This window comes from Biomphalaria glabrata, chromosome 10 (genome assembly GCF_947242115.1).
Source record: "Biomphalaria glabrata chromosome 10, xgBioGlab47.1, whole genome shotgun sequence".
Taxonomy (NCBI): Eukaryota; Metazoa; Mollusca; class Gastropoda; family Planorbidae; genus Biomphalaria; species Biomphalaria glabrata.
In genome coordinates this window covers 40,028,645-40,044,924 of record NC_074720.1, presented here as the reverse complement: position 1 = coordinate 40,044,924, position 16,280 = coordinate 40,028,645, and the positions used below count along the sequence as shown (strand labels likewise).

General features: G+C 38.4%; 1 protein-coding gene across 1 annotated transcript in view; it reads right to left on the bottom strand.

Moving 5' to 3' along the window:
• Positions 1-9,460: 9,460 nt before the first annotated feature.
• The window catches only part of LOC106075627 (proline rich transmembrane protein 1B-like), an 11,953-nt gene continuing 5,133 nt past the window's right edge, over positions 9,461-16,280 (bottom strand). Inside the window, exons 2-4 of the mRNA XM_056044368.1 lie at positions 14,801-14,910; positions 11,184-11,333; positions 9,461-10,453 (exon numbers count right to left, since the gene is read on the bottom strand). Coding sequence (XP_055900343.1) covers positions 10,289-10,453; positions 11,184-11,333; positions 14,801-14,910 — 425 coding nt within the window. The 3' untranslated portion in view covers positions 9,461-10,288. The remainder of the gene's footprint in view (positions 10,454-11,183; positions 11,334-14,800; positions 14,911-16,280) is intronic.

The window sequence follows — 16,280 nt, the reverse complement described above, 5'->3', positions numbered from 1 at the left end:
CCCCCCCCCACCCCCCGAGGCCCCAAAATCCTTAGCTACGCCAAAGCGTGCGATGTGATGATAAGCTTCCATTCGTACTTGTTCGCAATATAAGTAAAAATGTGATAATGCATCGAAAACGGAATTCACGCATGAGTGGTTTTATTTATTTTAACGCTTCTCTACATGTAGGCAGACTATAAGTAATCTTAATTCACACAATGACAACCTTAATTAGTTTGAATTAATTGATCACACATAACGCAAATGACAAATTTCTACATTACATTGTGAGATTGAGGCCCCTTATGTTGTTTGAATTAATCACTTAGTTTGTAGTTTCCTCTTTAACACCTTGCGACCTAAAGAGCAGACGATGTCAAGGTCATCTGTTTCTGTGGCCCGCGGTTATCGGGGGTGTCATGTGGCCAGCACAACGGCCAAACGCCTTTACATTTCCCCAACTAATATCAGGTATACATTAAAGCTGGGTACACTGAGAGGCGCCCTAAAGGTCTCGTAATTTAAAAAAATCCCAGTCTTCGAACCCAGGAGCCCTTGGTTCGGAAGCCAAGCGCTTTCTCACACAGCCACCTCGCCTCCTGCTTAGAATGTGCAAGTCTTTAAGTGACCTGCCAGCAGGCGGCTCCCGAACGAGACAGCTGGTGTCTCTTGCAGTGGATACACAAAAGAAAATCCACTGCCGATGACAGGCGAAGACGGCGAATAGATGCCCTAAATCGATCCCCACTGGATAAAGGTTAAACCTGCACTGGGTGTGGCAAAATATGTAGGTTGCAGCTGGGACTGCGTAGCCACGTGGCATACGATCCTCCTCATCAATCTTGGGACTCAAAGAAAAGCCTTATTATTATTATTTGCATGCAATGCACAAGGAAATATAACTTCAAAGAGTAGATATCTGCAATTATATTACTACAGTCGTGCCCTATGTAAACGAAATGTATGAAACTCTTTTAGCATATTACTACAGAACAACGGCGCCTGGTGATTACAGACCTGTGACCGCAGCTGTGTACCCAGGATTGGCCTCTTTAGTCACACAAGAAGTTGCGAACGGTAAAGATCGTCTCTCTAGACGTAAAGTGCCACAGACAGACCATAAAAGCGGCCCCATTTATCATCGGCCTATTTGGCAGCCGGGCTACCTGGAATTAGTCCAAACACCCCTCTTGCCAGTCCGCCCCTGTTCTCAGGCCTGTAACTTAGCCTTAAACTTTGAAAAAAAAAATATGGGTTATACTTTTATATACTTTTAAACATTCAGTCGGCAGTTAAAAAAAAATAGAGATGCTAAAAATAGACACATTTTTTTCCCCTATGCGCCAGAACTTCTGTCTCCATTAAGCACAAGGGAGAGCATTGAGTAATTAATCCTGTTCATCCAGCAATTAATGAATACATGACAAACTGTTAGGGAGTAAAAGTGATTGTGTTGGCCACATGACACCCTCGTTTAACCGTTGAGCACAGAAAGATGTGAACTTGATCTCAAGGGGCCGTTTGTTCTCAAAGAAATATTTTTGTTTGTCTCGTAGATAGACTCGGGTTTAAAATTCATAAAATCTTTTTATATATTACATTTTAATTTCACGCTATTTTTGAATAATCATGAAATTTAAAACTATTTATGACCTTTCAACGCTGATATAGATTTCTATTACGTAATTATTTGTAAATTAAAACCTAGAAATGATTAAAACAAAATCCGGAAGCCATCACCTTGATGGAATATCTTCTTCTTCTTCTTCATTATTATATCAAGTTGTAAGGTCTAGATGGCCTATCCTATTTGTACCATAAACTGCAAATTAATTTCCATATCAAGCAGTTGTTCTATTGTGATCTTCTTATGTCATTATTTCGTTTAGGCCTCTTAAAAAGTAAGATGCAATCCAAGGGCATGTTTCCCATGTTCCGATTTTCTGGAACATGTATTGTCCCTTTCTGTTTTGCCCTGTTTCGCGAGTTTCAATTGTCTGGAACATGTATTGTCTCATTCTGTTCTGCCCTGTATGGAGGTGAAGAATTATTCATTGATCGTATCGGGAAAGCTTGTAGTTAAATTGTGTAAAGTTCACAGTCCTTTTTCACTGGCAAGATTTCTAAGGTTTCACTAGATTCACTGAACAATGCCAGTGCTAATAAGTGCCTGAATTCTGAGGTACAAATGATTCTGTAACAGAACTGGCATCACACATGATACCGAAGATAAAGGATAAGAGCAGTTTTTCACGCAACCAAGCAAACCCTGTTGCGACCTGCATATTTTGCCATATTTAATGCAGACAAAGCACGAATAATTTTATATGATAATATACAAAAGGTGTCTCTTTTAAAAAATACTGTTAATTCAATTATTATTAATTATTCACGACAATGTTACAACGTCTTGAGCAATATAATAATGACTTCTTAACCTCATATGATCAAATAACTAGATCGTATTCTCTGGATTGTCGTTACAATTGTCTTGAGTTCAAATCCTGCCCCTTTTCGTTCCTGACATCCTTTAGAAAGTTTTGGGCCAAGATGTAATAGTCTTCACTTCCAGGGGGGACCATCCGAAACTGATAAAAGAAGTTAATTTGAGTGATTTAAACTTCATTTATAAAACAGTTTCATTTACAGTGCATACCAACATATTGTGGTCCAAATCTATTATGGTACATATTTTTTAAGAACATACAAATTTAATTTGACAAATATTTGCCAGCGGTACAGACAATTAAAATAATAAAGTAATAATGTCTGGAAACAACCGGAACCAAAGTATTTAGGCCATTGCTTTCTTTCTCTTTGGGGCCTTGGGGGCTGAGTGGAAAAGCAGTTGACTTCTGAACCGAGGATTCTCGGGTTCCAATGTCGAACTTCTGAATTCTGGGATTTTCGGGTCTAAACAACTCTAATGGACAATTAATATTAGTTGGGGGATAGTAAAGGCGGTTGGTCATTGTGCTGGCCCCATGACACCCTCATTAACCATCCGCCATAGAATCATTTCTCTATCGCTCTCGTGTTTATGTTGGTGGGGTTCAAGCAAGTAATCCAATATCTGAGTTGAGCGCGCAGTCTTTTCCAAATCAGGCAGCTCTCTACAGAGTTTACTGTAGGAGTATTATGGAGCTATTGCCTTTTTTCGAGTCTCTTGATAAAAGTCTGAAAGGGGATAATCTCTTTCTCTAGGTACACCTTACTCAGTGGTTCAAAAACAAGGAACCATGAACTACATCCGGCCCTGACAAACTTTGCACAGGGCACATTGAAGCCTTAGAAGTTCAATTCCAGTGTTTAGCGAGACTGTTGTAGGCTACCTGACAAGCGTGTGTGAAATTTATACCCCCCCATTCCGAAAACAGTTGGGCATCGCTGCGAATTCAACATGACTTAAGTTGTTAATTTACTGCAATGCGTATTTTCGAGAAATAAGATCGGGTGTTGCTATAGCAATCTAGGTTTCATTTTTTGTTTGTTTAATCGAGACTTTCAACTATGGCTGAAATAAATATAGGTGGCTTCCTAGTTCGGTATGCGCTCTGGACTCGTTCAGTTACCTCGATTATCCCCCTTTGAATTGCGTGAGATTTTGGGTAGGAAGTAGATGATCTTTAACTCTGAAGGGACGTCTCTGAAGAGACGTCTCTGAAGGGACGTCTCTGAAGGGACATCTCTGAAGGGACATCTCTGAAGGGACATCTCTGAAAGGACGTCTCTGAAGGGGCGTCTCTTAAGGGACGTCTCTGAAGGGACATCTCTTAAGGGACGTCTCTGAAGGGGCATCTCTAAAGAGACATCTCTGAAGCGACATCTCTGAAGGGACATCCGAAACATGTAAAACATTTTACAAACAAAATAGTTAGCTTTTTTTGGTATATCCGGAGTACAGAATAAAAAAATTCCTGATACTTTCTACGCTGTTTCTGTTTCTTACGTTAGCCTCTACAGTAAATCTTTTGTACATATTTAGCACAGCAAGGACAAATTTTGTTAAGCTCTACTGGTTGTTGTCCCCAATTTTTTTAAATTAAGTTGGCAACATTGAAGCTCAGCTTATAGGGTCCTTGACATTGAAGCTCAGCTTATAGTGTCCTTGACATTGAAGCTCAGCTTATAGGGCCCTTGACATTGAAGCTCAGCTTATAGGGTCCTTGACATTGAAGCTCAGCTTATAGGCTCCTTGACATTGAAGCTCAGCTTATAGGGTCCTTGACATTGAAGCTCAGCTTATAGGGTCCTTGACATTGAAGCTCAATTTAAAGCGTCCTTGACATTGTTTAGTTTATCCCAAAAGCAGCAACATTAACGAATCGATTCAAGTGTAAAGAGATTATATTCCCGCCACAACCATCCTAGTGCAGCCTGTTTATATTATAAGACCGAAGCGTTACCTCAGTATTTCAAACATGTTTTTCTGGTTGTTATATATATACATGTTTTTTTATATGTATTATAAAATAAACGGTCCTATGTAACAGTGACGTCACGTTTAGAGGTATCGCAGGCAGCTTTATCTCTATTTTGTTGCGTTCATTGTAGTGTATATGTTCCATTAAGTACATTTTAAAATTAAAAGACATTTTTTTTTTAAAAAAAAAGCTTTTATTAATTGTAATTGTATTTTGAGTCAATCATGTAATTTTTTTGCAACAGATCTGGAGCGACTTTTGTGATTGGAAATGTAGTAACCAATCGTATTCGTTTAGCGCAAGTCTCATGCGTTTAGCATGGTCAGTGCCCCATGGTGCCCTATGGTCCAATCCATTAGAGCTGGGTGGACTCAGAAGCGAACTAAAGATCCCGAAATTAAAAGATCACAGTCTTTACCAGGGTTTGAACCCTGGACGCCCGGTTTGGGAGAAATAACGTGTAAAAAATGTGCACCAGACAAAAAGACAGAATGAATTGATGATATAAGCTTTTTAATCTAGCAAAATAAAAAAAACACTTTAAAAAGAACAAAGGTTATTTAAGATAAAGAACTGCACATTTACCGCCATAATCGTAATACTGTATGATTTTTTTCCCTTCTATATCAAACAAAAATAACTAATTACCACTAATTAATTGTTTTTTTGTTTTTTTTTTTATTGATTCGTGTCTTGTTAGTGACAATGAATAACTGTAAAGTTTCAACTTGATCCGAGAATGTGAAGTGAAAGAAATAACGTGAATAGAATTTGTACCAGACAGACAGACAGACGGAGAGACTTGCTAAAAGCTTTGTAAAAATTAAACTAGCTTTACTTTTTGAGGTTATGTTTATGCGAGTGTGGCTGTGTGTGTGTGTGAATCTAATTGAATTGGATTACATAATAGAAAAAAATAAAATCTACCCGAATTAATATATATTTATTTAAAAAGTAAAAAAAAAAATCTATGAATGTTAGAGTCGTGATCATGAACTTTATATAATTTAATTTGTTAAATGTACTTATGTATTTATCTAGATTTTTAAAAAACACTAAGGGAGGTAAATAAGGATATTTTAAATGATGGATGAAATAATTCAAAATATAATATGTAACAGAATTTTTTAAAAACATTTTTTTAAATAATAATAAATGTCGCTTTAATTTGTCATTAGAACAATGACATATAATTTAAAATCATAATTAGCAATATTACAGGTTGGGTTTTAGGAAGAGGAAGTCATCTAATCGTTTGATCTGGTTCTTTGATTCGTTGTCAAGAGATTCAACTTTTTACATTTATGTTTTTTAAACCGAGGCTTCTAAAAGCAAAACGCTTTGCCCATGTGTGGACAATTAATGTCAATGTCAAACATACTCACACACACAGACATACACTCGCACAGGGCTCTCATTCTCTATTTGTTATACAATATAGAAATAATTTCAAATGTTTTGTTAAATGGAATAAAAACAACAAAGATTTGATCAATCAATTAATTAGAAAGCTGATTGACTTGTTGGCATTAACGATGAGAAGGGAAGAAATAAACAAAGTCTGTGGATAAAGAGGGAAAGGGGTGGGTTAGAAAGGGAGAGAGAGGGAGGAGAGAGAGAAAGAGGGAGGGAAGAGAGAGAAAGAAATAGAAAGAGAGGTTAGAAAGAAAGGGACAGAAAGGAAGGAAGAGAGAGAAAGAAATGAGAGAGGGGAGAAAGAGAGGGAAAGAAAGAGAGAGAGTGTGAGAAAGAGGGAGGTGTAGATAGAAAGAGGAAAAGAAAAAAAAGAGAGAAAGAAAATGACAGAGAGAGAGACACACAGAATAAGAGAGAGGGGGAAATGTGGAGTATTAGCAAACGTAATTACAGAGACATTATCCTGGTCATGATGACCTCCGTCTGCTGCCGTATTCTAATTCCATTTGTAATTTTATGACATCCATATCTTTTTCTACATTTAATTAAACTCATTAATAAAATGCTTTTCATGTTCTTGTCTTTCCAAGTCTCGGTACATTTCGTTAATTTTTAAAAGAATGTTCTTTATGTTCAATGTAAAGATGTGGTGTTGTAGAATCCACGAGTAACAGCATTGACACACCAATGCTAAACTAGGCAATGCATGTGTGCTGATGTACACACTAGCACACAGATAGGCATGTCTAGGACAAGAAGTGAGGGACATTGACTATTTGGCCCGAGAATGACCGGCTGACCACAGTCAGGCAACGCAAACTGCATGGCCGTATCACGAGGTTCTCAGGGCTCGCAAAGTCGACGCAATTACCTCCCTGCAGTACCACGGAAAAGAAGGGAGAGAAAGCGATGTGGGAAGACAACATCAAAGAATGGACGGACTGGTCTGTCATTACAAGAGATTTTAGTCAAGGCGAAAGAGAGAAAAGTGGAGAAAGACGGTGGACAGCTCATGTGTGGTACCGCAACATTCCAACAGACTAAGGAATAGGAAGGTGAAGAAGTCTAAGACAGGTTTTTAAAAAAGTTTAATCCGAAACATTGTTGATAAGTTTTCCCGAACATATTTAAATGTAATAAATTAAACTTTTAAAAATATGAATAAGAATTACATTTTCAAATTACCGGATCATGATACTGCATTTAACATTCGTGACGTAAAAGAGAGCTACTAGCTATATCAGGCGCAGAAGTCGAATAGTAAAAAAAGAACATGAATCAACCATCGGGATCCCCGCCAGTCGCGGGGGACTGACCGGGTTAATGGGGGACAGGCAATGTTTAGGGCACCTTTTCTAGCCCCTTCCTCATGCTTAGGAGGTAAGCAGTGCATTCCTAAAAAGGGCTGCTTAGTCGCTCAAACGGCTGCCCAGTTCCAGTGCTGTCCCAGTCCCTGGCAAGCGTCCACATGGTCTGGGCCGCCTACGTGTAGGTTCGTAGCTATGGCTGCCAGTGTATCCACACCTGCCACTTCACCACTTGCCTATCACCACAGGGCTTTTTTTATTGATGAGCATGTGAGAATGTGTCTTGCGCGATGAAAATTAATTAAAGTGAGGGAGATTTGCACTGCATCAGTCTCACTCTCTCGCCCCTTGCCAGCTAGATCCAGTGGCAGAACAGAGTACAGACAACTGGTGCTGGTTTGGGGTGCAGTGGATGACCAGTGTGCTCTACATGTCCCACAGTGCTCCAAATGCTAGATGACGTCTGATGGCCTTGGTGGTCCAATTCCTTGAGTCCAGCGACTGGTAGAAAATGGTAAAATGCTTTAGTTTTTGTATTGGAGGGGGATGGGAAACCACAAAAACCCATTTGGGTACGCTCATGAAATTTGGTGACTTTAGTTTGTTTACGTGTGCTGCACTGGGGCAGTAAGTAAAGTTACCCTTTCAGACAATGAGGTCTGAGGCAAATGATGGTTTGAAGACCCTCCCCTCCCGGCTACGCCCATGTATTATAGGTGTAAGCCTAATTCTCTACAAAATATATAAAATTTGATAACGCATCGAAAACTGGATGTATGCTTGCGTAGGATTACATAATGTATTCTATTTATACATGTATGTAGTCTGAAAACTATAAACAATACAATAGCAGCCTAATGAGTTTGAAGCTTTTTGGTGTTACTTATAGATTACAGACGTTTCTTCAAAAAATAAGATTGTTACGTCTTACGCATTTCATGTATTAATCTAGTCATGCATGTTGATCTGTGACTTAAAATATGCTAAATCATTGGTTTTCTTGCCTGACTCAGGCAACCCATTCCATTAAAAGATAAGAGGAAGCAGAACGGTTAGAGAGGCACTTACTTAATGTGAAAAGCTCTTGCTTCCTCCTAGTACATTCTCAAAAACGCGATTTGTATATGAATATACCATGACCCATTATTTAAAATATAAATCTCCTTTCATTAAATATCGGATGTGACAGCGCTATATAAATTATTGTAATTATTTTCATCGTTAATGACTTCATACTAAGCATAAGTTTGCCATTAATTATAACAGGATAAAAATTGATTTAGATCTAGATTTATTTTTTAATTAAATTTTTTTTTTGTAAGCCTTAGCCTTAAGTGTAGTATTTTTAGATCTATGTTATTAAAAAATAAACAAAAAGAAACTTTTTCTTTTCAACTCGCAGAAAGTAGAGCTTTAAACCCATATTGAGCTGTGAATAAGTTGGGTGGTTTGCTATTTCGCGGCTGTGTGTATGTGTTAAAGTTAGTTTTCTATTAAGTATTGTTAAAGAGCTAATTGTCGCGCATATCTTTTTTTTTTTTTGCTGCGTTATATCAATGTTTTCTAACTTAACCTCTCTCATCCCTTTTTTTGGTTAAATTTCAATGGAACCACTAAAAGACGGGGGAGGGAAGGAGCAAAAAAAATGGGAGTGCCATTAAAGGCCCATGCCGACCAGCAAAATGATTAGGCCAAACACAACCTCGAAGACATCAAAGCAGTCCATGCCGCTCGTACATATTATTATATTATTATTATAGCTTTTATATAGCGCTACTTTCATGCTTACAGCATGCTCAGAGCGCTTTTGGTCCAAGCTCATTTGTGGACCAGTGTGGGGGAGGGGGTATCTAGGAGTTGGTTTTCCGTGCTGCCTTTAGGCGCTCAGTAAACACAACTCTGCCCGAGTCGGGTGTCGAAGCTCGAGCCCCCTTCTAGGTAGCCAAGCCAAGCGCACTTGGCCCCTCGACCACGCTTCCCACAAGAATAGCAGAAAGTACGGTCTAACGTTTTGCAAATGATAATAAGTACAGTGTATTTTTTTTTTTGTTGATATTCTTGTTGAATTTCAAACAAAATTAATTGTAATAAGAATTTAAAAAAAAAAAAAAAAGAAAACGTGTTGGGGCCTTTGTGTCTTGCTGCTGTCACTTTTTTTTTTTAAGTTGTCTGCATTGAATTTTTTTTTCTTTGGTTGCGACCAGACCGGCCCATTTAGTACCGGCCCACCGGGCATTTGCCCGTTTGCCCATATAGCCAGTCCGCCCCTGGACAGAAGGTTGTACACATGTCTACACATAGTCAGACATAAATACGTTAAGGACAATACAGTTTTTCTATATTCTTTTTATAAATAAATATTTTATTCAATATTTATACAAATCAGAAATCATATGCATATCTTATGAAAGTACAGTGCCTTTTTTTTTTCGTAGCTAGATCTAGATCTACATTTAACCATTAACAAATAGAAGTTGTATTCTTGTAATTAAGTGCTTTACAAAAACGTGAATATTTACAAAATGCTAATTAAGTAAACCAAAATGTCATGTCATAAAATTTTTCAAGAAATAATATGTAAATTTGAGCTCATAAATTCATATATATTAGAATTGTGTTGCTTTTGGTTACAAAGTTCAACAAAGAGAAGAGCACTCGAAACAAACAATACAAATGAAGTGGGATGGGATTCTTTCCCTTTAAAATGATTTCTTGTTTGGTTGACACGACCTTTGCGTTTTTTGAGTATCGGCCTTACATTTGTTAATTTTTTAAATTACTACAATACCCTAAACACCAACGATTTTACTTAAATTAATGGACAGAGTGGAATGGAGGAAGACGGTCGACATATCATGTGTGGTGCCCCAACGGTTCAACAGACCAAAGGATAGATGAGGTGAAGTGTTGGTGAAACCTCAAAAAATTAAAGATATTGTCGCAATTGTACTATTAGCAAACAATGAAGTTCTTTTAATAAATATTGTTCATTATTCTTTCATAGTAGGCCTAATTTACAAACAGAAACGTCATAGATATGCATAAAATGTAAACCAATTTTGTTTTAAATGGTACAAATAAAAAATACTCAATGCTAGTTACAGAACAATAGTCCACACGTATCACTACTACGTAGTATTAGACAGTGCTGACCTAAATTTAATAGCTGTAGATGTTGAGTGACGTGAACACCACCACCAGGATGATGACAGTGACGACAATGGAGAAGACGCCAAACCCGATGCCCAGGCAAGAATATCTTTTGGCGTCGTTGGCGTCAGCGAGAGCAGTCGGGATGTCATTTCTGGCCAGGGCTGCTCGAGACTGTTGAGAGAGGTCAGTTTTTGAAGGAGACGTGTTGTTAATTACCAAACCACATAATTACCTCGCCATCAACCTAGGTATTAGCATAACCACACACTTGTATTTTTTTCCTATTCTACCAACATGCCCACTTTACGAACTGCTCTTCACCTAATTCCCTTGACTACCTACCTACGTATTAAATAAGTTACCTACCTACCTATTTAATACGTTACTTACCAACCTACGTATTAAATAAGTTACCTACCTACCTATTTAATACGTTACCTACCAACCTACGTATTAAATAAGTTACCTACGTACCTACCTATTAAATACATTACCTACCTAACTATTAATTAAATTACCTACATACCTGCTGTTGATATATTTACCTAGCAATTTGTATAGGTTATTTGCTTATATATTTTACATCATGGTCTGTAGTACTATCTATCTATCTATCTATCTATCTATCTGTCTGTCTGTCTGTCTGTCTGTCTGTCTGTCTGTCTGTCTATCTGTCTGTCTGTCTGTCTGTCTGTCTGTCTATCTATCTATCTATCTATCTATCTATCTATCTATCTATCTATCTATCTATCTATCTATCTATCTATTTTTGTAATGAAATAACTTACAGGCTTAGTAAACAATAGACCATATCATAAGTAGTATATATGCCCGTCAAATCAAGGCCTGCATTATGTACTAAAAGCATATAGAGAAAAACATAGCAGCTTGACAGACTTACGTCGGAGGCCTTCATGATGGCCGCAATACCCAAAGGCCAGCAACACAGAAGGGACAGTATGGCCAAGGTCATGTTGTCGGGGACAGTGGTCACTTGAGTGTAGTTAACCATGGGCTGTTGCGAGACGACGTTGCCATAAGCCGGCTGGGACTGAAGGGAGATAAGAAAGAAAATTAGCGTAGAGAGGTAATGTGGTAAAAATTAACTCCCTTGGTAAAGAAATGTACATTGGTGTGGAATTATTATTATAATTTGTTTGTTTGTTCCCTAAATGGACCAAGTCATCTAGTCAGGTACATCCATATCTATAGACTATGAGTGGACTGACACACAGACACTCAATGATTCTCTGGAACAAGGAATTTTTGTAGTCCCACCTCATTCATCCTGATGATTAAACTTGCCACTGTTTACTCCCCCTGTCCTGCACTGTGCTGTAAAAGCTTGCTCAGGTCTGGCCAGCCTCCACCACGGGAAAAAAATTATTGGCTCATATTTTGCAAGGCTATGGTCAAGCTTTGACTCACATTGCCCCCCTCTGCGGGGAAGAAGAGGAAACTGTCTCATAGTGTTTTTGACTGCACAACACTTCATGATCGCCGTCTCGACAGGTCTGGGAATCCTCTAAACAGCAGGGAGTCTTTGCAGTGAGCTGCGTATAATCATGTTTTTCTTTTAACAGTTCAGCCAATTTTCTTCATCTTTGTTCTCATTTTACATATTGGAGAGTTCAGATCAGTAATTCTATATCTGAGATAAACCGCACATTGGTTTTCAGATCAGGCAGTTCAGGTCAGTATTTCTATATCTGAGATAAACCGCACAGTGGTTTCCAGATCAGGCAGTTCAGGTCAGTATTTCTATATCTGAGATAAACCGCACAGTGGTTTCCAGATCAGGCAGTTCAGGTCAGTATTTCTATATCTGAGATAAACCGCACAGTGGTTTCCAGATCAGGCAGTTCAGGTCAGTATTTCTATATCTGAGATAAACCGCACAGTGGTTTCCAGATCAGGCAGTTCAGATCAGTATTTCTATATCTGAGATAAACCGCACAGTGGTTTTCAGATCAGGCAGTTCAGGTCAGTATTTCTATATCTGAGATAAACCGCACAGTGGTTTCCAGATCAGGCAGTTCAGGTCAGTATTTCTATATCTGAGATAAACCGCACAGTGGTTTCCAGATCAGGCAGTTCAGGTCAGTATTTCTATATCTGAGATAAACCGCACAGTGGTTTTCAGATCAGGCAGTTCAGGTCAGTATTTCTATATCTGAGATAAACCGCACAGTGGTTTTCAGATCAGGCAGTTCAGGTCAGTATTTCTATATCTGAGATAAACCGCACAGTGGTTTTCAGATCAGGCAGTTCAGGTCAGTATTTCTATATCTGAGATAAACCGCACAGTGGTTTCCAGATCAGGCAGTTCTGGTCAGTATTTCTATATCTGAGATAAACCGCACAGTGGTTTCCAGATCAGGCAGTTCAGATCAGTATTTCTATATCTGAGATAAACCGCACAGTGGTTTTCAGATCAGGCAGTTCAGGTCAGTATTTCTATATCTGAGATAAACCGCACAGTGGTTTCCAGATCAGGCAGTTCAGGTCAGTATTTCTATATCTGAGATAAACCGCACAGTGGTTTCCAGATCAGTCAGTTCTCCGTAAAGTTTTTGTTCTATCGTGGGGTTTTGGGGCCGGATTCTTGTTCGGGCCTCTTGATATAGTATGCAGCTTTGAAGGACATGGTCAACATTCTCTGGAGATGCTCCACAAGGGCAAGTTTCGCTCGTCCCGACTGTAGGCTTCTGAACATATATTGTTTCATTCTGTTGTGTCCGGTCATGTCGAGATAGCTTATAATGGGCGTCCTTTACTTGTAATTGGGATGTGAGCTGGTCCAATTCTCATTTATTCTACACTCTATCATTTTCATCATTTCTTCTGGGTAGGGAGGAATTTTACATTTGTTTGTTTATTCTTCCATCTTTGGCCAGTAGATCTGCTTTTTTTTTATTGCCAACTAAGTCAATGTGTGCTGGAATCTATTGAATAACAGTTTCCTTGCTGTTGATGTTAAGGTTTACACGGGCTAGCTTAGCCAATGATTTCTACATAAGACTGTGCGCAAAATGTTCATGTATTTGTATCGATGAACTGAATACAAAAATAATTCGAGTCGAATCATGAGTCGAATTCGATAATTACTGATGATACTTTGTTGAAAATAATAAGACAAGACAATTTTAATTTTAAGATGATTATATATTGAAAGATTATAACTGTCAAACCAGGGCTTTGATTGTGTGGCCAATTAGGTAGTGTTTTATTTTATCCCCCCGAAGATATGCATTATGTCAAAATTCTAGAAAAATAGAAAATCGAGGACGAATTTGTAAGGAATCTAAATTTGAACAATCGAAAGAGACAATTGTCCCTGAACATAGCCCAGACCCAGACCCAGGCCTTTTCTAATTGTGGGTGAGGACTGATCTATGGATATTTCTTGGAAGGTATGCAGTCAGCATTAACCAGTCAAAAGGTTCATCAGAAGAAATGTCTCGGCAATAAAAAATAAACAATTACGGTCGACTTATAGTGTGAATTAATAGATCTTCACGAGTTAGTACATACAGTAATATTAAACAAGAAAATAATATTAAAAAAAACAAAAACCAACAACAATGTTTTATCTAGTAGAGTACTTCCGCAACGCGTACTTATTTATTATTATTGTTATTAATTATTATTATTATCAAAAAATCTAACGCCACTGCCCAACACTTTAATTAATATATTCAATAATAGTGCAAAGTCTGGAAGGGCTACTTCCTATTTTAATATTCTACTTTGCCCCCACCTCTGTTACATAGATGTAATAAAACCGGACCTCAAGTCAGTGAACATTAATACTGACCATTGGAAAGGCATAGCTCTAGACCGCACCAGGTGGAGAGAGAGGCAGTGACCAAGAAAGCTATGGACAGTGAAAGAACATGGGCCTTAACCCTGGAAGAAAAACGGACAATGCGAAAAATGGCCGGCTCCTCTACCACAGAAGCAAAAGCCACTTTAACCTGCAATATTTGTGGACGGGAGTGTCTCTCCAAAATAGGGCTCCACAGCCACAAGAGGAAGTGTGCTCTGAGGTGAACCATAGTCGTTCTACGACTGAAGGAGGCCAATGGTGATTTTACTGTACGTAAATGAATATTCCCACAATTCCTGATCCGGTGAAATAGACACGAGCTCACTATTTGCATTGACATTGGCTGATATAACGTCTCTACTTTATAAGATAAGAAGATAAGAAAAAGTAAATAAAAGTTATTTAATACAATTTCTTTTATTTCTAATTTAATTACGTGTAGGAAAAATCGTTTAAACAAAATATAATTACATAAAGCTCCTGCTATGTTCAGTTCCCTACAATAAAAATATATCATGTTTATCAGATGTATACATTATTTGTACGATTTCATAACATTAGCTAAGTCAAAGCAGTTACTTAAGTTATGAACTAAAATAATTTTACGTATGGGGTCGCCATATAATGTCGAGATTTTTTTAAAGAGGACAGCTGCTTTAAAAAAAATCACACACACACAATTAACTTACGTATCCATAATATGGTGGGGAGACAGTGGGCTCTGACATCGGCGGAGAGTAGATGGTGTCAAAGGTCGGGTTACTAACTCCATGGGCGGCATCGTAGCTGGGCGGTAAACCTAAATGCACATACGATACAAAAAATTATAGCTAATTGTATAGTGCAAAACAAATTGACGGGCAACCCCTATGTTAAATTAGTTGATACTGCTGTAACCCTGCCTTGCAAAGTACTTGTGATGCGGATGAGCGCACTATTGAACCAGAACAGGAAGACGCTAGAATAGAGGAAAGAACTGTGTATTGTGAAGAGTCTGAATTGGTGGAAACTAAAGAGCCTTCTTTTGTGCTGCCCGAAGACTGTAGAGGGGACCTGGAGCGAAGCTGTCGTTAGTCCGTATTCAGGTTGTTGGTGAAAGAACTGGTAGAATTAGTAACAAGACTGTTTGGAATGCAGAAGGCTGTTATGTGTTTGTCCTGGTAACTAAACACACTTATTTACTGTAGAACTTCGTTGAGTTGCCTGCCTTACCAAAGGTTGTTTTCTAGTAAGAGCTTTTTTTTTCTGTTTGATCGATTATTCTAATAGTTAACTGTTGCAATGTATTTCAAGATAGAACTTAATTTTCTGTACACAGAAACACATTTTCAGGCTAAACTTAGAAGAAAGGTGTAGAAAATGACAATAAAGGGTTACAGTGACACAGCTTTCTTCATTACATGGCGTGCTTTGTCAATCTTTTTGTTATCACTACTTCCGGTGACGCTTATGGTGCGCACCAATGCACCATTCAACGCAAGTGATAGACATGTTGATACAAGAAGAAAGAATTTTTGTAGATCCGGCTGAAGCGATCTGCAGGTGCTGTGAATGTATTGAGGACCTGAAGCGACACTGGGAAGTGTGTCGGTGGTCGGTATTGAGGTTAGGGTAGGAAAAGAACTAAAGATAAGACTCCTTATGTAATATGATGGCTGAAGTGACTGTCTGTATGTTTTGTAACTGTTAATAAATACAGGATCTTAATTCACTCCCTTTCGTTGAGTGGCTTGCCTTAGATTTATAGCAGTATATCTGTCGTGTAGTTGAGGGCACATTCGTTGTTCCTGGTGATATTAGAGCACGGAATGAATTGCCTAGTTAGCCAGGAAAACCAATGACTTGACAGAATTTAAGTCGTTGGTTAACATGCATGACTAGATTGACCTAGGAACACGCTTACGTCGTAATCATCTTCATTTTTTTGAAGGAACGTCTGTATTTTATAAGATAAGATAATGAATATGTCTTAGACTTAAATCCTTCCACGCCGTTCGGCGCATTGTGCGGCAAGCAGTCGCCACAGAAATCGGTCATTTTTCACAGCCTCTTCCCGAAACCCTGAAATCCGTGAAGTTGAGATCCCGAGTTATACAGTTAAGTTCTGTTTAGCCAGCTTCGGCCTTTATGGCCTATAGGCTATACTATAAGTACTTGACTGATGCGCTG